This window comes from Pteropus alecto, unplaced genomic scaffold, assembly GCF_000325575.1.
Source record: "Pteropus alecto unplaced genomic scaffold, ASM32557v1 scaffold213, whole genome shotgun sequence".
Taxonomy (NCBI): Eukaryota; Metazoa; Chordata; class Mammalia; order Chiroptera; family Pteropodidae; genus Pteropus; species Pteropus alecto.
Genome location: NW_006434829.1, coordinates 5,926,546 through 5,952,905, shown reverse-complemented (window position 1 = coordinate 5,952,905; position 26,360 = coordinate 5,926,546). Strand labels below are relative to the sequence as shown.

Here is a 26,360-nt window from a genome sequence, read left to right as displayed (position 1 = left end):
AACACTGGGGGTGGGAGTGGCAGCTGGGGTCACCTAGAAGGAATGACGAGGTCCAGACAGTTGGAACAGCTAGAACTGGAGCGAGTCTTCAAGGCTCAAGAATAACAACAGCGCCCCTGCAGGTGGGGCTCAGGTCAGCCCCCTGGTAGCTGCCCTCACCCCTAGCTGCCACGAAATAGGACTCCTCTCAAAGCTAACAGCAAGCTGGGCAGGCAGGGACCCAGGGCGTCCCCCAGCCATGATGATCCACCATGTTCTGCACACTTCAATGACCCATGTCCCGCACACCCAGAACCTGCTACCTGGGGCTTCTGCAGAGATGTGGCCAGGCTCCAGGGGGCCTGCATGGGACCCCAGCTCAGGTCACTAAGTGCAGCATATGGTTCCGGGCAAGATGTCCTGGAAACAGCTCTACAGTGCCAGTCATCCACAGCATACACACAGATATGAAGACACACAGAAATACGCAGACACACACACAGACACTGAAGCTCTGTGGCTCCCAGCCCCTCCCTGTGAGCTGCTGCCACATGCCGTGTTATTCCAACCCCTACACTTCGCTCGTCCCTGCTTCATCTGGCGGACCATGGTGAGGGCTGATCTATGCTGATCACCATCTCAGGTTCTCAGGGGCCAGGATGACCTCACACAACCGCTGCCTCCTGAGCTGGCTTTTGAACACAACCCCTCCTGCTCCTCTGCCCAGGCCTGGGTGGCTCCCAGGCCCCTGTGTCCCAGCAGGCAGTGTGCAGGGGCATGAGGGTTACGGAACAAAACATTTATTCTCTCTAGTTACAGTACAAATGTGGCCCCATCCACTTCAGAATGCGATCTTCTTCTTAGGCCTCAGATCATCCCCTTTCGTAGAGATGCCGTCCGCGTGTATTGTTGTCCGAGAGTCCTTTTTCGAGACTTTCATGCTGTAGTTTGTGAGCACCATCTGCCGAAGGCTGTCGTGGTCCAGGGGCTGCTCCACTGTGCCAAACAGAGGACTCAGGTGAGGAGTGTGGAAAGCAAGCCCAACACACTTCCCTCCCAGGGACAGTACTCTCTGCCTCATTCACAGGTACCTAAGGTGAGGAGGCCCAAGCCTGGTTTAGGGTTCCCCCACAATGCTGGAGGTTGGAGTACAAACATTCTCGGGTTCACGGAGGGGGAGGATGGGCAGAGATGAACTTCTCAGAGATGCCCAGACAATAACCTTTTTCTCCCAGGTGAGTTTGGTTTAATCTCAAGGACACAGGGCCACCATGTACAGTTGTTCAGAATGTAGACTGCACAAAGGTGACCAGGGAGAGACAGATGACTGGAGGGGCTGAAATCCAGCCCCCACTTGGTTGCCAAGCCATGTCTACCATAAGGGGCACCTTTTCCTCACGAATCTACCCAGAGGGGTGCCTCTTCTAATTCACACATACAAACCATGGGGGCTAGTGAGCCGAGCGAGAGCCCAGTGTCTACCAAACTCCCCTGGATGGAAGTGAAGACATCTTCTGTAAGTTCCTGACCCTGTGAGGACGGCATTACCAGCATCTGTGGCCCGCCAGCCCCCTCTTTTAGGAGCTCAAAATGCCAAGGGAAGCTGTGTAAGGTGGCTGACACAGACTCAGATTCCAGCCCCCGCAGGTGCCAGTGGCCTCGGCTCATCCGGCAGGCGCACGCGTGCACACGTGCTGGCAGCGCTCACCCTTCACCCCTGGCACACCCGCACATCCGAAACGCTGCTCAGAGAAGTGGGGCAGTTTTTTTAAAAAATCTATTTTTTTCTCTGATTACTAAAGTGACTCAAGGTCACTGTAAAAGAAAATTTTAAACAATACAAAATTTGTTTAACTTAGAAATGCAAAGTTTTCTGCAAACCACCACTGAGAAATATCCACTGTAAGTCAGCCGACTCGTCCTTTGTGCTCACATGCATAATCGAGACACCTCCCTCCTTCTCTCCCTCTCTACTTCTTTCCCTCCCTCCCTCCTCTTTCCCCTCCTCCTCCTTTCTTCCCTCTCTCAGCGCATTTATCTCCCTTTCCCTATTATACATCAGGGTTGTGAAGGCCTGTCCTGTGCACTGTAGGGTATTTGGCGGCATCCAGGGCCACCAGCAGGCCAGGGGGGCTTCCTCCCAGGTGTGAGAACCAAAAAATATCTCGACACCGCCAAAAGTCCCCTGAGGGGTAAATCACTCCTGTTTGGAACCACTGAATATATACATATGTATTATATACCACTGCACTCCTTTTAGAGGCTACATGGTATTCCACTGTAAGGATGAGTGAGCCATAACTTATTTATCAGTTTCCAATGGGTGGACATTTCAGGCGTTTCCAGTTTGGAGCTGCACTGAACATTCTCTTACCTTCATCTTAGACCTTAAATAAGTTTTTCTTGAAGGACCAATTCCCACAGGTGAAATTATAGGCCTAACAGGTATATCCATGGCTCAGGCTTTCCACAGGTGTCACCAAACTTTCCTCCAGAAACCAGGTGGGCCTGATTATATCCCCACCTTCAGAGAGAAGGGCTGGTTTCTGCTGAGAGGGGGCGTGTCATGAGCTTCTGCCTCCGAAAATTAGGAAGACCATAAGGGCCCCAGTTAAGGCTTCTAGCAGGAACCAAGCCGCTGCTGCTTCAACCATGGATGGGGCTGGGCCAAGGGAGGTCATGGGTAGAGTGAGACTCAAGGGTGAGGGTGACAGACAGGATCAGCTAATCTTATGAGTCCATTACCTGCCAATTTAGAAATTTGGGACATTTTAAGGTCATTTTAAATGGCCACAAAGTAATCGTGATTTTTAAAACAATATCCAGGAAAACTCAACTTCAGGATTCATGGCTGGGCAACCGCATGGTAAGCAGAAGCATCCCTAAGCAAACCACATCACGTGGCCACGGCCAAGACAGTACCCATGGAACAGATGGGCCCATGAAGCTCATAAAAAGAGGGTAACTGAGGCTCAATGCTACAGATCCTCATGGACACAGGCTCCCTAAGAACCCCGACCCAGCGACCCCCACAGATAGGGAGAGAGAGAACTCACCTTCATCCAATTTGTCATGGAAGGGGTCAGCCCCAAGCACTGGTGGGTTGACCTTGATGGGCTCTGCGTACTTGAGGAAGGCAGAGCCGCCCCAGAAGGGGTTGACAAAGGCTGGCGGGGGCTCGGTTTCTGCCCCTTCTATGTCCAGGATTCGCTTGTAGGACTCTAACAGCAGCAGGTCGTTGGTTGTCTTTTCAATGATGGCTGGGGAAAAAAACAAAAGAACCAGGATGGCTGCCCAGAGACCTGGTTCCAGTGGCGCCCCCCACTGGAGAGGAAGGGAAAGAACAGGAAGTGAGTGTCATGAGCTCCTATAAGGACAAAGGTTTTCTCTTGAGTTACACCATAAATTCATGAGGGGGCAGTACCACCCTGAGAGGGCAAATTTTGGTTCTTGAGAAGCAAAAATAAAAAGCTCATGACACTGTAAGGTATAAAATACAGATACACAGGACAAAAATACCTATACAGTATATCAACAGTATTAAAATTTCATGAGGAGGGGCATTTAGGAAAAGAATGTCTAAAAAGGCTCCGTAGGAGGCAATAATGAAAAGAAGGTTGAGAAACACCAAAAGTTGAGAGGCACGGGCAGCCCTGACTTAAACTATTGACCTTTACTCAGTGCTCTCTCTGCCTCAGGCTTCCGGGCCTTTGCTCATGCTGTTCCTTCTGCCTAAAATGCCTTTACCTACACCCTTCCCTGAATAATCCCTATGGGCGTTTTAAGACTCTGGTCAAGCCTTGCCACCTGCGGGAATGTTTCTCTGACCTGCCGAGTTTGGGGAAGCTGCCCTCCTGCTGTGTTCCTTAGCTCCATGCAGTCACCAGATTCATTCATTCATTCATTCATATGCTCATTCATTCATTCGACAAATGATGACTGGAGGCCTACCGTGCCAGGCACTGTGCTAGAGGCTATAGGTGCATGAAGGAAAAACAAAACGACATCAAAGATGCAGTCCTTGTCCTGACGAAGCTCTTAAGCTTCAGTGTGTACAGGAGGATGGAGAGGAACACACACTCAACAAATCCATACTTGTCTCCCTCACTATCCAGATGCTCATTATCTGAATTCAGCAACTACTGGATTTGGATAATTAAAAAAAAAAAAAAAAAGTCATACTACCCATACTGCTGCTATTCTCTCTGTAAATCAAGGACCACAAGTATTTGCATCTGGAACTTGCTATCACGTCTCAAGAACCTCACAGATTGAGATGGTGAGAACTATTTGTACACGGAGACGAACTGGGTGAATGTTAAATAAGCGAACTGCCGTGAGACAGAATAAATAGTGGGGGTGGGGAACCAGCTTCAGATGGGGCAGAGAGGGAGGCCTTGCTGGAGAGAAGGCATTTAAACTGAAATCTGAGCATTGGACGAGAATGCCGGGAACAGCCCATGCAAAGGCCCTGAGGAGTGAACTGCGGGAAGGGTTGGAAGCATAGAGAGGAGAACAGTGTGACTGGAGGTGGTGAGCAAGGAGGGAGAGCAAGAGGAGATGAAAAATGTAAGCAGGGGTCAGGCTCTGAAGACCCCAATAGGCTGTGGGCAGGAAAAAGTGAATGCAGCAGCCTGACCGCTGTCTCATGAAGGGCCTGCTCACCAGGCTGGCCGCAGACGGGCAGCAGGGAGATGGATTGTAAGCAGGATCCTACCCCCAGTAACTGAGAAGAGCAGCTCACACTATGCCCAAACTGTTTGTACAAAAAAAATGTGGTTTATGCTTAACATCTGCTTTTCTTGCTGGGAGTCTGAATTTGGGTACGTGCCAGGCTGGAGGTGCCTGGGTAATCAGCCTCCAGTCAAAACCCTGGGCAAGTGTCTCCAACAGGCTTCCCTGGTTGACACCACTTCACATGTGCTGTCACGACTCATTGCCCCGGGAATGAAGCACATCCTATGTGACCCCACTGGGAGAGGACCCTTGGACGACTGTTCCTGGTTTCCTCCAGACCTCACCCCATGCCCCTTTTCCTTCTGCCGATTTTGCTTTGTATCCCTTTTCTGTAATAAATCACAGCCCTGAGTACAACTATGAGCTGAGTCTGTGAGCCCTTCTAGCAAATCACTGAAGCTGGTAGGAAACTCCGAAATACAGATTGTATCATTAGGACCCTTAGGTTTTATTGTAAGAGCAGCGGAAGCCATTCACACCGCAATGTAATGATCTATAGGTGCATTCCTCCCTCCCTCTTCTGAGCTCAGGGCCTGTGACTACAAATGTGTGTTTTAGTTAACAGGCATTTGCTACATGCCAGGCACTGGTCTGAGCACTTGTACTTCTTCCTTTCCTATTCGTATGCCTTTCATTTATTTTTCTTGCCTTGTCACTTTGGTTAGGAAAATCAATACAATACTGAGTAAGAGTGAAGAGAGCAGACATCTTTGCCTTATTCCTGATCTTAGAAAAACATTCGGTTTTCACCATTATGTATGAGGTTAGCTGTACGTGTTTTTGTAGATGCCCTTAACCAGGCTAAGAAAGTTTCCTTCCAGTTTGAGTTTGTTGAGAGTTTTCATCATGAATGAATGTCGAATTGCAGTAAATGCTGCTTCTTCATCTATTGAGATGATCACATAGTTTTTCTCCAAGAACTATTAATTTATTCAATCCTCCCAACAACCTTATAAGGTAGATATTGGTTTCCATCTCATTTTTTTTTTTTTAATGAAAAACTAAAGCACAGAAAGATTGAGAAAGTTGCCCAAAGTCACACAACTAGTAGATCAGAACCAGGATTTGGACCCAGGCAGGCTGGAATCCATGCCCACACGCTTCACCACCGGGCTCACTACTACCAAAAGAACAAGTCCTCGTGCCTGGTCACAGAAGGCTCTGGCAATAGTTCCCATGAGTTCGGTGGGCCCCGACTGACTCACCGAAGTACTGTGGAAGGTTGGCGTTGGTGATTTTCCCCGTCTCCCCTAACTGCACCAGGATCTTGGTGGCGTCACAATTTATCTTCTTAAACAAATTCTCTACCGAGCCCTTGAGATTCTCCAAGGTCCTGTTGATCTCCTGGTAGCTGTTCTCATACCTATCCGCCTCCTCCGTGGTCTTCTTTAGTTTCTCCTGGTGGCAGACCCCGATTCCCACCCCAGGTCAGCAAGGCTGCCCCCCTGGGCTCAGCCCACCCATGAAGACTTTCAGTGGGGAGGAGGGTTTAGGACCCTTTGGAGTTAGGGTCTCTGAACTACAGTTTTCAAATCTCAGAGAGGGTGCGAGATCAATTTAACGAGCCTCAATCGACCTTAAAAAATTAAATAGAACAGAAAGAAAGGCAGAGAAAAATACTAGTATGCATTGTAGGTAATAAGGGCAAGTAATTATTTAATGTAAGTTTTGTTTTACATATGTATATGTATATATGTCTACATGGGTACTGGATTACAGTGTTTTTTAAAAGCTGGTGGCTCTTTTTAAAAATGGTGGCCCACAGGAAGAAATACATTTTACATTGCAGCCCAATGCATACCTACCTACCTACATACATGTGTGTATGTGTGTTTATGAAATTAAATGAAATTAATTTTTTACAAATCGAATGAAATTAAAGTTTAACAAATCCATATTCTTATTTTGTATCCCAATATTTTCTATTCTGTTCTTTTCTGTCGTTATTTTTAAATGCTGGTTGCGATACAACAATTGATTTCACCACTCACAGTTTAAACACATTGCTCTAGCCCAGTGTTTCTCAAAGTGGGGTCCCAGTCAGCTTCACCAGAGAATTTGTTAGAAATGTGAATTCTTGGGTTGCAGTCCAGACAGGCTAAACCAGAGGCTCTGGGGCTGGGCCCCGCAATCTGCGTTTTAACAAATGTCCAGGTGATTTGGATGCTCGATGAAGTCTGAGAACCTCTGCAGGCCCACTGGATCGCAATCTCAGCTTCAAGTTACTAATACCTGGGAGCTTTAAAATATTTGCTACCCAGACCCCAGCCTCAGAGGTTCAGAGTCACTGGCCTGGGGTGCAGCCTGAGCACCACGAACTGTAAAGCCTCCGAGGTGAGTCTGACTGGCAGCCTGGGCTGAGAATCACTGCTCTGTGTGAGTGCTCCAAATGCCTCCGGCCTTTCTGAGTGCTCAGAATGCAGAGGGGGAGTGGGCCTTGTGAAGACCGGCCCCAGTCCCCGGGGCTCTGCATGCTCTGTCCCAAATAACGATTCCAAGGCGTCAGCGCCATCCACACCCTCATTTTCCAGGCAAGAAAACTGAGGCTCTGAGGCACAGAGCCAGGAGAATGAAGCCAGGATTCAACCTGTCTCTCAACCAGCACACCCTGCAGCTTCCTCTATCCTGACTACTAGAATATTCAGTTCCCAGGGCTGCATTGCCTCACATGACAGCAAGAGCTGCCTGCCCTCTCATTCTATAGATGCATTAAAAGCTCACATGATTTTTTAAAAAGGGGGAGGGGAAGGAAGGGGAGCTTGATGTGATGGTAATAACACAGGTCCAACACCTAAAATGTTCCAGGCACTTTATATGCACCATCTCAACTCATCCCTGCAACTGTCCCAGTTTTCAGATGAGGAATATTAAAGTCAGAGGAGAAAAGTGAACTTGTATTTAGCTCCCCTGTATCAAGGTGTCTAAGTGCCTAACCTTGGGCAATTATTAGTAACAAGGTGGAAGTAACAGCCCTATGAAATAAGGATGATCATTACCCCAATTTTACTGAGGTTCAGGGAGGTTTAATCACTTTCTCAAAGTCACACAGCTAGGAAGTGACTTAGATCTGAGAATCACACCCAAGCATTTGTTCCCAGGGCCTGGTAGCTTCACTCCTATGCAAAAACCTCCCATTAAGGGCCTGGCCCCACCACTTCCCCCAGAGGGGCAGGAGGTGATGAATGGAAGGTGTGTGGAAAGGTCCCAGGAACAGAGCAGATGGAAGTGATCCTAGCAGGAGCTATGAAGCCCCTTGTGAGCCCATTGCTGTTAAAACAAATTCTCCCCTAAGAGCATTTGCATTTGAAAGGAGCCTCCAGAAGTCATGTCAAAGCCAGAGGAACAAAAAGTTGATGGAAGGACTTCAGCCAAAGGTGGGGAAGATGCTTGGGGTTTCCTGGTCAGCCTCCCCAAGCTGCCCCCGCGATGCAGAGCAGCACCAGTCCCAAACCCGAGAAAGCATCTGGATGCCAAGTGACCCTGAGCCGAGGAAATGGGACCCCAGGCATGAGCCCGGCCTGGGGAGGGTCTCTTTGGACTTGGATCCTGCCTGGAAAGGCTAATTCCCCATACTCAGACTCCTGGGGGAGGCCTCTCTGAGCAGCAGAGACTCAGTGTGCAGCCTGTCCTTTGCTGCCCTGCAGTGGCCTGCCAGAGAATGGCACTGCCATTGCAGTCGACCAGGCAAATGCCAAGAATGGAAATAAGTCAAAGGGAAGGGAAGGGACATGACTCAGGAGCAAGCTCCCTGGGAGAGGAATTATTGGATTAAAATGGGACTTTGCAGTCAATTCTCTGAGTTCATATCTTTGTCAGACATTTGCTATTCATTCTCCCTTTACACCTTAATAACAAAACCCTGATTGTATTTGGGGTTGCAATGTGCCCAGCTAAAAGCTGTATTTCCAACCTTCCTTGGCAATAGGGATGGCCAGTGAGGTACAAATACCTAAGTCATTCATGGCTGAGACTTCAGGGAGGAACTTTTAAGCTGCTGACTCAGCTAGCAAGGCCTTTTGTAAATGCCTCGCCCACTTTCTTCCTACCTGGAATATATACGTATGGCTGGACCATCGGCAGCCATACAACTATGAGGCATCCTTGGGAAGGTAAGCCACACACTGAGGATGGCAAACCAGAAAGGAGGAGCCTGGGTCACCAATGACATCCTGACCAGCGCTGAAGTGCCTATCTCCAGACTCATTTCTTAACAAAGAAAATAAACTTCTATCTTGCCTAGGCCACTATTATTTTGGGTCCCTGTTATTAGCAGCTAAATACAATGCAAAGATCATACAGCTCCATGATGTTGGTCAAGAGACTTTACCTCTCTGAACCTGTTTCCTCATCTGCAAAATGGAGAGATCACAGCACCTACTTCATAGAGCCGTTGTAAGAATTAAATGAGATAGGGCAAGCAAAGCACTTAGTTTAGTGCCTGGTATGTAGTAATTGCTCAAGAGATGTTTGTAATTACTATTATCGATTGAGAACAGGCCATAGACAGGACAGGGCAGGGGGAGAAGAAAAGACTGAAGCAGAGATCTGTCTGGAATTTGCCAGTCTGAGATGACTTTATAGGCACAAGAGCCTGGGTGAGGCTCACTGAAGTGGAATAATACTTAAAACAGACAAAGAGGCCTTGGGACAAAATTCTGCAGCAATACCTGTAGCAGAGGCTGCCTGTGACAAAGGGTTAGGACCTGTCAGGATTTGACTCAGGCCAGTAGACAGTCATGGGGCAGATATCTTACTCTCCCTGGGAACCAACTGACAGGCTGCCTGACAGATAAACAGACAACAGACGCTCCCACGACCTTCGCTCCTCACCCTGGTCTTACCTCCAGCTGTCTCAGGACAGAGCGGCTGTCCTCCTGTGACGACTTCTGCTGGGATTGCAAGAGGATGATCTCATTCTGCTCGGGAGAGAAACAGACTGTGAGGGAAAGTGGGTGCTCCCCTCCCCGCCACGCCTGAAAGTAAGCCTGCGCCTCGAGGAGTTGATGAGAACTGAAATCATCCAATTCAAAGAGCCCCAGATCCCCTGAGCCCCTCTTATGCCCCTGGAGGTTTTTTCTGATGCTTCCTAATTAAAAGGAAGGGCATGGGAGGGTGGATGGTTCATTAACTTGGAGAAATGTCTAGAATGGTGTGGTCAATAGAATTTTCTGCGACGGTGGCAATTTCCTATTCACACCGTCGAGAACTGGCCACTAGCTACATGTGGGTATTGAGCACTTGAAATGCGGCTAGTGCCACTGAGGAGCTAATTTTAAAATTTTATTTAATTTAAACTTAAATCGCCACATATGGTTAGTGGCTATGGTAATAGCCCCAGAGCAGGGGTTCTGAAACTCTAGCATGAATCGGAATCACCTGGAAGCTTGTGAAAACAGAATGCTGGGCTCGACTCCCAGAGGATCTGATCCAGTATGTCTGGGTGGGGCCCAAGATTGTGCATTTCTAACAAGGTCCCAGGGGATGCTGCCGCTGCTGGTGCAGGGACCAGATCTGGGAACCCCTGGGCTGGACCACCACATCCAGGTAGAAAAGGTACACAGCTTCTGACTGAGCAAGTCCATCTCTAGGCATCTGTCCTATGGAAATAACAGGACAAGTGGGCAAAGGTGGCTGCTCAAGGTTGTCCACTGTGTCATTATTTACAATGGCCCCCGTTAGGGACAACCTAAATGTCTACTGATAGGGAGTCGGTTAAATCAATGATGGTCCATCCATATCATGGAGGGAAAGGGTCTCAAATAAAAATTCTGTTAAAATGCAGACTCCTGGCCCATTCTCTAAGAATCTAGGTTTGTAGGTATGGGACAGAGCCTGCATTCTTAAGAAGCATCTTGTGATTCTACTACAGAGCATCCAGGGTCCCCAGAAGCCATTAAAAAGAACATAGATGATGTTGGGAGGTACCTATGATGAATTGTTGGGGAAAGAAGTTTACAAAACAGCCTGAACTGTCTGGTATGAGCCCAGTTCTATACATGGGTATCTAGATGTGTGTGTGCATGTGTGTGTGTGTGTGTGTGTGTATGTGTGTATGTCTGTGGGGGTCCACCTGGGTGTGTCTGTGTGTTTGTGTGTGTGTGTCTGTGTGCGTGCAGGCACAGGCTTGAGGGCATGCTGCCTTCATAAAGCAATGTCGCCAAAATATTAAAGGGCATTAACTTGGAGTGATGATGTTTTTGGTGACTTGTATTTTTTTCTTTATATTTTTCTGCATTACATTTCCACAGACATATATTATCTTTCTAATCACAAAAATAATAATTTTATTTTGGAAAAAATATTTAAAGGAAGTGAGCCTTCCCATCTTTAAAGGAAAAACAACCCAAGAAGAAACTCTACCAAAACAATTAATAAATGTGACGCCCAGGTGATGGGATTCTTCTTGATGTGAGATTCTTATTTATACTTTTTAGTTTTTTCCTAACTGGGTTGGTAATCTGAATAGGTGGTGTTTCTCTCCTGCCCAGAACTCTCCCACGGCTCCTGCTTCTCAGAGTAACTACCAAAAACTCTTCTGCAAATGTGTTCTCCCCAACTTCACAACATCTCTCCCCTCTCTGACCTCATCTCCTCCCCCTCCCTTCTCTCTCTCTCCACTGCAGGCACGCTAGCCCGCTTGCACTTTCCTGCCTCAGGACCTTTGCACGGCTTATTCCCTCACCTACAAGTCTGATCAGATCTTAACTTCTCAACGGCCCATGGCCTCACCTGGCTCCAGAACCCCCCTTAACCTGCTCCATTTCATTTTTTATGCACACCACTTCTCACTTTCTGATATACTCTGTAATTTTGTATTTATTAGGCTTGTTTATTGTTGTTTATTATCTGTTTCTCCCTGCCAGAATAGAAGCTCCATGAGGACGGGGCTTTTTTTCATTTTGTTCACTGCCACACTACCAGTGACCAGAACAGTATCTGACACATAACAGGTGCTCAATAAATATTTGCTGGCTGAATAACCAAAAAAAACCAAAAAACAAAAAACCCACATTTTCCATTAGAATACACAACTTTACATATACTATTTAATAATCACTATGTTAAGTTTTAAAAGCATCACTCCCCCCCCCAAAATGTCAGAAGGAAATATATCAAAATATCAACAATGACTATCTCTAGGCAACGGGATAATGGGTGATTTTAAAAATTCTTTCTGTCCTTAGGCAGTTTCCAAATTTTCTACAATGAGCATATCTTTGTCTTCTAAGATTTAAAAAATATGAAGGCTTCTCATTGGAAATCAGCGTTTTCAAGATTTATTCAACAGGAATTTGCAGCTCTATTTAAGCCCCAAAAGGCCCACTTCTGTAACTTCAAAAAGGAGCTCAGGAGCTACTGTTCTGGTGCAAACATCATTCTACAAGTGGGGAAACCCACTGAAGCCCAGCGAGGGCAGGGGCCTGCCTGTCCCTCGTCAGACACCCCCGTCCTAACATCAGAGACTGGCTGTGCAGCTAAGAGAGAAGGGACCATCATGATGACTGCGGAAGGTCTAGGTCGATCCAGTCCGGGGGCCATTTCCCGGCTAGGCTTGTCTCTATTACTGCACTGGGAGCAACGTGCTCCCTCCTGGAAAATGAGAATTCTGAGTCCTGCCAACTCCCAGACGCATCATCTCTCCATCCTTCCTTCAGATCTGCCTTCAAAGATCTTCCCTGCAATACTTGGAATGGCCACCAGAGGTCAGTGGCGAAGCGCCTAAACCGGAGGTTCCAAACTCAAACCCAGCTGCTCTGGTAAAGGAGGGAGAGGCGGGTTTACAGGAAAAGCAGCACTCAGCTTCCCTGGGGAATGTGGGCTGGAGTTGTCAGATCTGATTTTCCAGGAGGAACCAGAAATCCAGATCTTCATGTGAAAGATTCCGATTTTTAAACGTTGGCAACTAATAAATTTTAAATTTGGGGGGGAAAAACCAAGAAAAGGAAGAATGAAGGCAGCATTCATCCAGTTTACAACCTCTGACACTAGCCCTCCAGGTAGAGGTGAAGTCAGATGTTAGGATCCTAATTGTTTTTAACTTTTTTTTTAACCTGAACCCTACTTTGAGCAGCAGTGCCACAAGAAGGCAAAATGGAAGGTCCCAGGCACCCTCTCCGGTCACCCATCCCACCTTCACCTTTCATCTGGAACTGCTCCATTATATCTGTTTAAATACTGGTGTTTCCTCATAGCCTGGGTTTAAACAAAAAATGTTCTATAGATTTTTTTTAAATAAAAGTTTGGAAATTACTGCTCTAGTCCAAGTATGTCACTCTACAGATGGAGGCTGAGACCCAGAAAGGGCGGGAATCTGGCCATCTCTCATCAGGCACACTTGTCCCAAACCTGGCCCTCTGGCTCCGGGTGGGCCCAGACACGGAGAGGCACCAGCTGGAGATCACAGGGTGGAAGGAGCGTGAGGTTGGGGGGCAGGCACATGTTCACACCTTGGCAAGTCACTAGTTTGGCCACATCTCCCCCAGAAAGACACACAGACAGCCTTCTCCACATCTCTCTCCCGATTCCAGAAACTACTCCCTCCCCTCACCAGCCCTCTCTTCTTGCTGGTCCTGCACTCTCCCTTAATTTCCTCAGGCCTTTGTAAATGACCCCTGTTAAAAAACTCACCTCGATTTACTCATATGATTGTGCCATCTGTTTCCTGTGACAACCCAAACGGATAGAACCACCTCCATTTCCACCACTTCGCATGCCACCTATACTATTATCTACGTTATTATTATCTATTAATAGTCTTCTTTATATCAACCAAATTCTGTTTTGCTATGTTTATCATTTGTTTACTGTCGTTATTACTTATCACACTGAGTAATAATATTCAGGTCACGAGTTTGCTCTGCAAGCTATATTTTTCCTAATCCTCATTAAAATTAATTCGTCACTAGCAAGTTAAAATGTTTTCACCAAAATCTAGTTACTATCTACTTGCACATAGCCAGCATACATGCCTCACATTTACAACACAGTGACATTACAAAAGGAAGTGGCTCCTTTCATCAGATAAACAGAACACAGGGACCTCGGAGGGAGGAATAATGAATTCCCACAGGAGGTGACATTCATGCAGGGAAAGGACTAATGGGCAGTATTTAATCTGAAGAAAAGCAGGGGTTTGTTGAGAGGAAAGCCTCGGAGGAGGAAATGTGCGGGTCAGCTGGTTGGGCTGCTGCAGAGGGTGCCTTAGAGGTCATGATGGGAGTTGAGCTTGCAGCGACTGGTCGAAGCCATATTATGAAGAGACCTGAGTGTCACACCAGGGAGTTTAGACTCTAACCTGTGCAGACCGTTTCAAGGCTGTTTATGCATGCTCTGGGGAGTAAATAGTCTAGGTTGCCAATTAAGTTTGGGAAATCATGGGTTCAACAAAGGCAAACAGGTTTCTTACTGCAGGACTTGTCAGGGCCTTTACTATGCTCATGTACATCAGGTCTCTCCAAGATGAATTGACCACCTTGTCTCAATTCTGTGAAGCTAGTGATTAACAGACGTCAGCAAGTTTTTAAGGCAAACGGTCAGAAATAGATATTTTAGGTTTTGCAGGCCACATATGGTTTACCTTGCATATTCCTCTTTTATTTTTTTTTCTTACAACACTTGAAAAAGATAAAAACCATTCTTAGCTCGTGGGCTGTACAAAAACAGGCCACAGGCCATATTTGGTTGTGGCTATAGTTCACCAAACCCTGGATTATAAAACATGCCATGGAGTATACATGTCACTTGAGGCGAGGGGACATGACCACCTTAAACGTATGTATATAGGGGGAGCACTGGGGGAAATACAGCACCTCCCAAACTGATCTGACCTTGAGGCCCTTTCTGCAGCAGAGCGTCTCAGGGAGTGTTCCGAGGAGCCCGCTTTGGAAAAGGCTGCTGTGAGCGTGGGCCAGCCTCGGGCCCAGAAAAGAAGAGCTGCCCTGACCTGGATTTTCTGTGTCTTCTTGTGCATCATCTCCATGTCGTTGTTGAGCTCCGTGACGTAGGTGAACCGAGCAAAGTTCTTATCCTCCTTGGCCAGAAATTCCTCAATGAGCTGATTCAAGTTCCCACTCTCTGTCAGCTTCAGCAGCCGGAGGTGGGCCACCTCGTAGCTCTCAAAACTCTCACCCTTGTTCCTCTTCTTCCTGTGCTTCTTTGCCTTGAGAGCTAGAAAGAAAAAACCAGAACAGTGAGTCTGACAAGAAAGCTGCTCAGAGCAGTACCAGGGAGAGAGATGTGCTATAGGCTGTTAACACTGTGCCTTGGGGCGGCGGGGGTGAGACTTTCCCAGGACATGGGGCAGGAGCTTCACTCCTTAGTTAGATATTTACAAGTATCTAACTGAACACTTACTGTGCCAGACATTGTGCTGGGCTCTGTGGATACAAAATCTCTGTCCCACAAAGATTTTAGTGGAGGAATAAGACAAAAATATCTAAGGAAGAGATATCCAAGGAAACAGGAAGAGAAATCTAATTAACATTGGGGCCTGGGCAACAGAGGGGACCCATCAGGTGCTGTGATGGGGGAGTTAGGCGGCCAGGGAAGTCTTCTCAAAGGTGGTGACATTTGAGCAGGATAAGGTCGAGGAAGCTCTGAGAACAGAGGGCCTAAGAGAGGCTCAGAACTTGGCAAATTCATGGGATTAGAACCAAGAAAGTTCTCCAAGCCTTGTTCTCTCCAGCCTGGATGGCTGCAATAGCCCCAGCTCTTCTGAATTCAATCTTCTCTCTCTGATTTGGCCCCCACGTGGCAATCAGAAGGATCTCTCAAGACACATCTGGCCACATCACCCCTTTACACACTGACTCCCCACCATCCGTGGGATGAAGCTTCTCAGCGTGGTTTAAGACCTGGTCCCCTGTACCCTCAGGGGTGTGTACCTTCTTCTTTTTTGGCCTGCTCCTCGAACTCCATACGGTCATTTAGCTTGAAGAGCAGGAAGGATTTGAGCTTGGTCTCATGGTCGTAGACACGCTCCAGCTCGCGGATCTCCAGGTTGTACTGAGAGATGTCCTTCTGCTGGCGGTCCTTCATGGCCGCCATCCGAGCCATGGCTTCCAGTCTGCATGAAGTGGGCACAGAGCCTGAGGGTCTAGAGCGTCCTCCCTTCTCCCCTCTCCCCACCGGTCCAGGGGCCTTTCTGCCAATGACCATCACTTCTCTTAATCATGAAGGTGTGTGGGAGTGGAGGAACCACCTTCTTCACCTGAATGTCAGGAGCTGCCAGCTCTAGACCACCCCCAGGAAGTCATTTTTCTATCATCATCATCACCATCACGCACATCACCATCGTCATCATCAGCACCATTGCTACTTGTTGATTACTATGTCCCAGCCACTCCCTTATGCACATATATTATTTATTCTTCACTACCACCTAAATAGGTCCTACAACAATGCAGCAGTGACGGAGCCAGGATTAAACCCGGGTCTCGCTGACTCCAACACGTGTGCTCTTCACAGTGCGAGTGTGAAGCCAGGAGATTGCCCGGACTGAGGACCGTCTAGGACTAGAGGCAGCGGTGCCTGGAGGACACGGTGAACCTCAGCTCCACCACACCTGCCCTTTGCCTGGATCTCAGGTAAGCATATCGGCACACTAAGCCTCCACTTCCTGCTCTGTAAAATGGGGATATAACTCCCAGGGCACTTGTGAGGGTTGAAATACTACCCAGAGCACCTAGCATCATGCTTGGCATACATTCAGTGCTCAGAGTTATGATGATGATTTAAGGTTCCTGAACACAAGCACAGAGGGTAGTGGTGGCCCAGAGTAGCAATTTAGTTGCTCAGCTCAGGGCTAAGAGACATTTTTGCCCTGAGGGTTTCTCCCAAAGCCCACCTCTGTTCGTAGGCTTGAGAAGACTGCTCAATGGCCGTATTCATGGTTTTCTTCTGCATCGACAGGCGCCGATGGAGCTGCTGGTAGACGTTGTCATAAGCAGCCTTCTCGTACCGCAGGTCCTCGATCTCCTTCCGGAGTTTAGCGTTAGTGGTCAGCATCTTGTCAAAGTGTATGGTGACCTATGGGAGGGCTGTGCTTCAAAAATGGGCCTCCGTGCTGGGGCATTGAAGAAGCTCCCAGAAGGTATCCAGAGGACTGGAAGGTCTTCACCCCACCCCCCACCCAGGCCCACAGAACAGTGGTTTTAAGTGCTGGGTGAGAGGCTTGAGTTGGCCACCAACTGGCACAGTGGCCTTCATCAAGTTACTTTTCCTGGATATCAGATTTCTCAACGACTTTTATACACAACTTCTAGTTTTCAGTAATTGTAGGGGAGATGAGAACAAGCTAAATGATACCATGAGGAACAACCAGCCAAATCCAGAAAGTAGAACTTTCTACAGGACAGCTGACCTGGTCTCCTCAACAAGTGGATGACATGAAAAAAGTTGGGACGGGGCTGTTTTAGAGCAGGGCTTCTCAAACCCAGCACTGCTGACATTTTGGGCTGGGTGAGTCTCTGTAGTGGGGGCTGTCCTGTGCTTTGTAGAATGTTTTTCTTCTTCTGTTAGTTTTCTTTCTTTTTTTTAGGCGAGGCAACCCTTGGCTGACCTCACAGATTGCAAAGACCTTGTCAGCTTACAATCCCTTGTTTTTTATTTTATTTTTTATGCCTACAGCACGTGAGGTCTTCCTAGGTGGTCTCCCATCCAAGTACTAACCAGGCCCGACCCTGCTTAGCTTCCAAGATCAGATGTAAGGCTTCTGTTAGTTTTCTTTCTTTTTTTTAGGCGAGGCAACCCTTGGCTGACCTCACAGATTGCAAAGACCTTGTCAGCTTACAATCCCTTGTTTTTTATTTTATTTTTTATGCCTACAGCACGTGAGGTCTTCCTAGGTGGTCTCCCATCCAAGTACTAACTAGGCCCGACCCTGCTTAGCTTCCGAGATCAGATGTACAATGTTAAAGAAGCAAAGCACTACTGAATTGATTCAGGAAGAAACAGAAAATCTGTATAGACCTCTAACTAGAAAGCTGACCTCTACAGACCTCGTCATTAAATCCTGCACATATTTACTAATTCATTCTTTCAGTCAACAGTGCACCATCTCCTGAGTCAACCAAGTAAGTGGGTATAATCTGCTAGTAGCTCCTCAGAGGCTGGTTTTTGCTCTGTGCAAAGGGAGGCAGAGCCGTTTGCAAAGCTACAGAGAACAGTTTACGTACGAGATTCAAACGGGTTTCCAACACGTGGATCTGTTTTTGCAGTTTCCGAGGGTTATTGGCCTCCTGTATTTTTGTGAAGATCTGTTTTTGGTTTACAATCTTTTTTTCCATTTGAACAATCTGAAAAGGGGGGAGGAGACAGAGAGAGAACCCAGCTGTGTTAACATCTGTATGGGTACAAATTCAACAGTTTACTAACTCAAATGTGCTAAAACAAAACTGCAATGTTTTATCTTTTCCTATAAATGGAATTTTTATTTTTCTCTTGGATGTGTGCTCAATTCAACTAGGTCTTGGCCAGTTTGGAGTAAAATGAGGCAATTTAGGGTTTTTGCTCTCACCTGTGTATGTAATTTCACTCACCTGTGGGTATAAATTACATCTTACCCCAAAGCCATGGCTTCCGGCAGAGATGGCACCGTCCCTCCCCAGGGGGCCTTCTGTAACCTCGTGGAGTGGCTTTTGGCTCTTGCAATGATGGGACGCTAGTGGCACTTAGTGGTCGGGTCATGACATGTCACACATCCTGCAACATGCAAGACAGCACCAAACATCCAAGAATTGTCCCCCATCCCTTGTAAATGTCCAGTGCCCCTCTGGATGTTACTCAGGTGAAAAACCTCTTTATATCTGTACCCAGAATCAAACTGTCTTCTACATACAAACACACAGTATTTTTCATTCGGTTCTAAAAGATACTGAATTATCCAGGAAGGTAGTCACTGTATAAATCAATAGAATGCTCTTTGATTTGTTTGGAACTTTACAAAGAGTTGGTCACCATTTTGGAAATCATGTCACTAGCACAATCTGGATCATATTCTTTGAGTTGAAGATAAAACAAGGCCAAATCAGTCTGCAGGGTGGAGTTCTCAGTGACTCTGCATATAGATAACATGCTTCTGACTACATTTTAGACCAGGGGTCTGCAAACCACAGCCTCTCGGCCAAATCCAACCCGCTGCCTATTTGTGTAAATAAAGTTTTATTGGCACACAGTCATGCCCATTCTTTATTGTCTGTGGTCGTCTTCTTGCTACAAAGGCAGAGTGGAGTAGTTGCAATGTGGCCCGCAAAGCCAAAATATTTACTCTGTCTCTCTGCAGAAACAGTTTGCTAGCTTCATCCTAGGTAAGTCAGACCGGAACACTCATGTATCAAAATACATAACTCCGCATTTATGTAAATAAATATTTAATAAATAATTTCAGGATAAATAACTTTGTTTTATTTCTACTTTATATTATCATTAGGGCATCAATAATTTAAAAGGATAAGTAGGGTAAAGGATTATGTCATCTATGAATTTCATTTCAGGATCGTGAAGGCACTGTAAAATATTTGCTGTCAAAACCGGGTGTTGGCAGCAGTAACTGCTGAGTGGAAGAAGTCAGACACGAAGAGCATGTACTAGAAGAGGCCATTTATATGGAGTTTTATATGCAGGCAAACTGAATCTATGATTCCAGGGGTCAGAACAGGGGTTCCCTGGAGGGTGGTTAGTGGAAGAGGACTGAGGGGACCTTCTGGGTGCTGGAATGTTCTATGTCTTGATCTTGGTGATGTTTACATGGGTGTATAAATATGTAAAAATTCATCAAGTTGTACCTTTAAGGTGTGTACTCAACTGTATATAATCAATAATTCAGTGGAAGGAGGGAGGGGGGCAGGGAAGAAGAAAGGAAGGAGATGGGTGTTGGGAATGACAGGTTTAAGAGCCACCATCCTAAGGGGATCCACAGATGGGCTGTGCATCTGGGAGGTCCCTTCCTGCTGGAGAGCATGGTATTCACAGATTCAAAGTTTCTGGCTGGAAACTGAGGCGAAGCCACTGGGTTTGGAGGCCAAGGTCCTTGGCCATCCTGGCAACAGAAGTTTCAGTGCAAGGGATGCTGCGTCTACCACTGGGAGTGGTGCTGGAGACAGTGCCTACCCCAGAAAGCAAACGCTGCTAGACAGGGGCAAAGCTGGCAGTAATGAACTTGCCGCGGTGTTATGTTTTACTTTGTTCTTTGTTTGTGCTTGGTTTTCGGGGTTTTGTTGTTGTTGTTTGTTTGTTTTCAGATAAAAGAGACAAAGAAAGAGCAGTTGAAGAAGGGAACGATGAGGACGGTCACTGATGAAGCCAGGTGTTCATGAAAGGACGGGCCTGGCAGAAAGGCAACAGGCGCCCTCCTCTGAGGCACACAGACAGAGCAAAGAGGGGGTGAAAGATGCAGCCTCGGGGTGCAGGGAAGGTGTGGCTGCCACGACCTTTTAAAGCAGGTGAAACAATGCTGAGGCCACCTGCGTCAGAGGACTTCTTGCTAAGTAAAAATATCCTAAATGCAATGTGCTGTCCAGGACTGGGCCTGTGGACAGTAAAAAGACGTTAATGGAAAAACTGGAGCGATCAGAGGAAAGTCTGTAGTTCAGTTAATAGTACCGTGCCGATGTTAATTTCTTAGGTTTGACAAATGACCCAGGGTAGGGTAAGGTGTTTGCATCAGGGGATGCCAGGGGGTGAGGGTGCGGGGACTCTCTGTACCACCTATGTAACACTTCTGTACATTTAACATGATTCCCAAATTAAAAGTCTATTAAAAATAAATGATAAGTAATTATCCTTTTGGTCCAAGCTCCTCTAGGCTGGGTACTGGATGTTACCTGCAGCCAAAAGCATTTCTGACTGATATGCCACGACCTTCACCCATGAGGATAACAGAGTGTGACTTCAAATAAGTGAACTACACCCTGCTGTGGCGGGCAGGAAAGCATTTTAGTGTCTTTCTGTACCCTTGTAACTCCAGCCACGTTCTCCTGGCTCAAACGTCCCCTGCTGCCTTTCCAGAGTGCTCATTCCATCGTTTCTCATACAAGCACAGCGGATAAAGTCACCTCTGCACACAGCACACACAGCCGACCCGCGGTGTGGCTTCAGTCCACACTCAGGCAAATGTCTAGATTTTCTGCTCAATATTTAGTCCCATCTAGGACAGCTGGCTCATGCTACATCCTAGAAGGTTCTAAAAGTTTACAGAACTGTTATTGGATAAAACGTTCCCTTAAGGACTGGCGAGTGCTGGCTCCTGAGCACATCACAGGTGCATGTTCCTCTCAGGGTTTGAAGCTGAGGCCTTTTTTTGGAACCCTGGTGAGTAAAGGCAGGAGGGGAATGAAGGGGACATTGTCATTTTGAACAAGCTGGTGTGCTCTTGTTTGTGTAGAGGCAGGGGCTTGGGTTTCCCATTGAGGACAGTCCAGAAGTGAGACGAGGGAAGTTAAGGCTCGGTGTGATAAAATACAACGTTAGGAGGCAGGCGGAGGCCGGCCGCGGCCCCGCAGAGCTCGGGCTGAGGAATTCCAGGAGTTGCACCTGGGATCCTGTTATGTTCCTGAGTTTATCTCCCTTCAGTTATCCCCACGCTTTCAGGAAAGTCTATAGGCACAGTGTCAGCCACCTGCAGGGGACAGTGACTAGCCCTAGGAGAATAAAGGTACTGTGGACACACACAGTAGGAACACCATGCAGGGAAAGATAACGGGATGACTACTCTGCAGAAGCAGTGTTTGAGCTGAGACCCAAATAAGAGCTCCCCAAGCGGACAGGGTGAGGAAGGGCACCTCAGGCAAGAGGGAACAGTGCGTGCAAAGGCCTGGAAGCGAGAGACAGCACCGTGGCTCCCAGAGGCAGCCAGTGTGGACAGAACACAGAGGAGGGGAGCAGGCACGAAGGTCAGAGGCAGGTGGGACACAAAGCTGGCTGCAGAGCCTGCAAACAGCACTGAGGGGCCTGGTCTTTATCATAAGGATGACAGAAATTACTGAGGAATCTGAAGCAGAGGAAAGGTGCAATGAGATTTCCAGATTCATTCAGTCAGCAAATATTTAGTGAGGACCTACTAAGTGCTAGACACTGGAACAGGCATGGGGGTATGGTGGGGAACAAAATTGGCATGGTCCTTGTCCTCATGGAGTTGACAGGGTAAGGAGACATTAGACGACACCCGTACTAAGGCATGATCACCACTGTGAGCAGAGCTATGAAGGGGGTGCCAGGAAAGAGAGTAAGGGGGTGTGCTGTGACCTTCTTTTTGCCTCTGAGACCCACTCTCCACCCTGCTCGCCCTGCTCTGCGCCCCAGGTGGCTGACCTGGGAAGCATCTACAATGGCTCCCTTGCCCTGGGGATCAGAGGGTTAGAAGAAAGTGGGGTTGGGGTACTTATCCCCCTGTTTGCTCCCTGTCTCCAGGTTCCTGCCCACTGTCACTCACCCCACAGTGCTTCAACATCCGTACTTCATGCTCATACCCTTGTAAACCATCTCTTCATAAAATTCTCAAAGTATTCTAATGAGCATGTGATTTGTTCTTGGCCAGGGGTCTGACTAATAAAGGGGAGGGGGTAAGTTTAAACTAAAGAGGAGGCAGAGAAAAGGTCTCAGGTCTCCCTGAGAAAGTCACATTTAAGTTGAGATCTAAAGGATAAGGAGCTAGTGGGGTGCAGCGGGGACAGAGCACATGCAAAGGCCCTGAGTGAGAGAAGGCTTAGCATATTTGAAAAAAAGAGTCTTTTGCAGCTGGGGTGAGGTAAATTGAGGGAATGATGTGGGATGAGGCCAGGGGGTAGGGAGAAGTTGGATCATACAGGGCCTTTCAAGTCATAGTAAGAGATATGGTTATTAACACTATCCAGCAAATCTCTCTAGCTCTCTGCCTTCTGGATTCATGGAAGGGCTACGCTTCCTGGACTCTTTTGATGGGTAGAGTCGACTGCTTTGGGTATGAATATTTAGGGTGCTTATGGGTTTGGTAGACTATTTTGAGCCAATGAGTCATAAGCATAAGTGACACATGTCACTGAAGCACTCAAGTGCCAGTGTGAGACTCTCCAGAGCTTTTTCTCTACAAACCTGGCAATGTTCAAAATGGTGGCTACCCCATCAGCCTGGTCCCAGGATGAGACAGTATAAGAGCCTTTAGTTAATCCCTAATAGACATGAAGCAAGAATGAGGAAGAAACCTTTATTGTTTTGAACCACTGAGTTTGGTGTGGGGGATGTTTGTTATTGTAGCATAACCTAATATCTCCTCACTGATACAGTAAGGATTTGGGAATTTATTCTAAGTGTAGCGGGGAGGCACTGGAGATCGCAGTGGAAAAATGGATCAATAGGGCTGGGAGATCAGGGGTTACAGGTGGTGGAGACAGTGACCACAGTCACCTTTAGAAAAGTCAAGGCGGGGAAGGAAGGGAAGTGTCAAATCTGGCCTACGACATCATGGCTACTTCCCCCGCCTGTTCCCCTTTCCCTGTGTTCTGGTTGACCCTTTAAGAGAAACACCATACCTTCTCATCCAGTTCGGCCAACAGTATTTTCATCGATTTAATCAAGGCTTCGTAGTCGTCCTTGGTTTGCAGCAGGAAACGCAGCTCCATGTAGTTTTTCCTATTCAGATCCAAGTTCTTGGAAGACTTGATGAGACCCAAAAGCAAGGTGATCTCATCCTGCTCCTCTTGCAGGGTCTTGATTTTCTCCCTGTTGGGAAAGCAGTGCATGAGGAACCCTAAACCCCAGGGCTTACCTTGGTCGGACACACCAGACTCCTTCCCCATGAAAGGAATCTCAGAGGGGCACCTGCCACCTGAACAGTGGAAAGGATCTGCCCAAGCCGTGGGTCCGGGCCTCGAACTCAGATCGCCTGCAACCCAGTTCACTGCAACTTCCACTGCTCTGCCTTTCTCTGAGAGGCAATTTTTCTCTAGGGAACAATTTGCAGTTGTGCCTGTTGAAACCCATTATCAGGACATGGTGGGAACCCTCACGTTCTGTTGCCTCCAGTTCACTGGCATTGGCCTGATTGTACAGACTTTCCAGACTTTACAGCCAATTATCTCTGATAACGAGAGGCAAGCCCACTGGACAGAATTTTCAATTCTGCATCAACGCAGAGATGTACAGTAACCTCTAACCTCCACCAGTTTCTCTACTCGGGGTGCTAATGACTTGTTAAGTTGGCTGACATGAGTCCCCCCCTTTTCTCTCCCTCTGTCTACTCTGGAGAAGAGTGGGTGGGGGATGTGGACGAACAGGGATTTCAGAAAGAAAAAGGAAGGCTTGGGTGACTGCACAACGGCACAACTGGAAGTGGCACAGAAGCCAAGTTTCTGGCAAACTCTGGGCACCCTACCTGCCCTCCCCCACCCCCTGCTGCTCAGAGTGGTTTGCAGACCAGCTGCCTCAATGTTCTTTGGAAGCTTGGAGAAATGGAGACACTCAGGCCCCAGCATGGGACCTACTGAATCAGAATCTGCTTTGTAACAAGATCAAGTGACTCATATGACCATCAGAATTTTGGAAGCACCATGCTAGAACAGCAGAGACTGTCTAGGGCAGAGGTCTGCAAAGCTTTTTCTATAAAGGGCCAAAGAGTAACTATTTTAGGCTTTGTGGGCCAGATGTCTCTGTTGCAACTACTCAACTAAGTAACCACAGACCATGTATAAAGGAACAGGCATGGCTGTACTCCAATAAAACTTTATTCACAAAAACAGGCAGCTGGCCAGACTTGGCCCATGGGCCATTCTTTGCTGACCACTGTCCTAAAGCACCATTGTCCAACAGAACATTCTGCAGTGATGAAAAAGGTCTTCAGCTGCGCTGTCCGACAGCGCCCACCAGGCACTGTGGCTCTTGAGCACTTGAAATGTGGCTAGTGCAACTGCAGAACTGAAATTTTATTTATTTTAATTAACTGCAAATGTAAGTGGCCATGTGTGGCTAGTGCACCCAGCTCTAGAGCACACCTCATCTTCTAAACCTGACAGCTGGAGCTTCTCTCTCCAGCTTCTCCGACTCAAGTCCCTCTTGGAAGGGGGTCTTTGTTAAGGTGGAAAGAAAAAAGAGAGAGAGAGGGAGCACAAGAGTCCCCAGAGCGAGGCTTGCAGAGGGATCAGTCAAAGCAAAAGGAAGTCCTGTCTGTTTTGTAGGCAAGGCTGGGGCTGCAGCGAGGTAAATGAGGTGCCCCCAAATCTAAGGCGCCCTTCGCTCTCGGTGGTAGGTGCAGGGTCGGCCCTGGGGAAGAGCACCTCCTTAAACACTGCCCTCTAGGCGCCTTGCTCCCCTCACCCATGCTCCGGCCCTGTGTGTAGGTGCTGCACTCTGCAGAACTGAAAATCTCCAGTCTTCCGCCTCCCTCCAGATCAGATGGACTGAGGCAGGGCAAAGTGGGGTGCAAAAGGGTGATTCAAGAAAAACTGTCAGAGACACGCAAGGAAGGAGCTCTTCCTGATGCCCGCCGGGGGGTAGACTGTGAATCAGGCCACCAGGCACAGACGTCCAGGTTGTGGACTGCACAGCCCAAGGGAGCACAGTTTGCCTTTTAAAAAAACACCATTGATTTATTGATTTATTACACTTTTCTAAGAGACACGTTGTCTTGTTCTAACAAAATCCCGACATGATGACAATGTTTCCAACAGATGGCAGTAAAGTGTCTTGAGAAAGGGTACCTTTTTCTAACTCAGGAAGATTCCCATGTGGACTAGCAGTGGTCAAATCCATGGGAAATCTACAGAGCCCCTTTCCCTATCCTCTGAACTTGGCGCATCATCTAACGGTTAAGATTTTCTTTCTAATAATGGGCAGTTTCTGCCTGTATAGATGTTATGGATGTAGCTAAGGAATAACATGCCCTTAGAGGAAATCTAAGAGGGCCTGTTTAATGTTTGTTTATTCAACCCCAGAGAACACCTTCCCACTGCCCAAAGAAACTAAATACACCATAATTCTAGGGCAACCCAGTTTCAAATAGTCTATCTTGCAGATCCCATAAGAATGTACACACAGGAATCATCCTTCGGGGTGTTCAAAGCCTGGTGATTTCCCCTTCTCGCAATATTCCCCACCTCCAGTGCTAGAACCATGGGAATGACACCCATAGCCATTTTGTGTCCTATGTATGGCCCAATGTCCCCTGTCCCTTGCCGCAGCTGGCTGGACGAGGAGCAGACACCTGACCCAAGCCGAGCCAGACCTTCCCTCTCCTGGGAATTGGGGATTGGAAATGATTCACAACAGTCTCTCTGCGTGGCTCATGGTAGCTAAATAGTTGGGGACAGCCATCTCCCGCCCGCCGGGGCTGAGAATCAGAGAGAGAAGAACAAAACCCATGTGGAGGAAGAAACAGGACCCAGAAACGAATTCTCATTTGAGCCCTGCTGCCTTGGAGTCCCTGACACACGCTGGATTCTGACACTAAATCTCCCCTCCCCACTGAAGCTATCCCAAGTGGTCCCCAGACTGAGTTCAGAAAGAGATCCCTGGCCTGAGGCCACATGGGAAGGCAAGCCCCATGGAACCAAACCAAAAATGTTCTGCAAGTTCACTCAGTACAAAACTCCGACCATCACTTACTTCTGGTTCTTTATCTTCTGCTGGGAGCGGAAGTTAAAGGACTTCCGACTTTCTACCATCTTCCGGAACTGCTG

General features: G+C 47.6%; 1 protein-coding gene across 1 annotated transcript; it reads right to left on the bottom strand.

The window, feature by feature from the left end:
• Nucleotides 1-792: 792 nt before the first annotated feature.
• CCDC63 (coiled-coil domain containing 63) lies at nucleotides 793-26,360 on the bottom strand. The gene is made up of 10 exons (XM_006910080.3): nucleotides 26,287-26,360; nucleotides 23,220-23,409; nucleotides 17,892-18,011; nucleotides 16,562-16,743; nucleotides 15,600-15,781; nucleotides 14,660-14,883; nucleotides 9,558-9,632; nucleotides 5,922-6,114; nucleotides 3,036-3,239; nucleotides 793-975 (listed from the first exon to the last, which is right to left on the bottom strand). Exons 1-10 carry the CDS (start codon nucleotides 26,343-26,345, stop codon nucleotides 821-823), a joined length of 1,584 nt encoding a protein of 527 aa, XP_006910142.1. The 5' UTR covers nucleotides 26,346-26,360; the 3' UTR covers nucleotides 793-820.

Coding starts and splice junctions, on each gene's coding strand:
- CCDC63 (XM_006910080.3), bottom strand. CDS start 26,345: ATGGTAGAAAGTCGGAAGTCCTTTAACTTCCGCTCCCAGCAGAAGATA. Junction 23,410..26,286: donor CAGAAGATAAAGAACCAGAA/GTAAGTGATGGT, acceptor CTTTCCCAACAG/GGAGAAAATCAAGACCCTGC. Junction 9,633..14,659: donor AGAAGACACAGAAAATCCAG/GTCAGGGCAGCT, acceptor TCTCCCGAGCAG/AATGAGATCATCCTCTTGCA.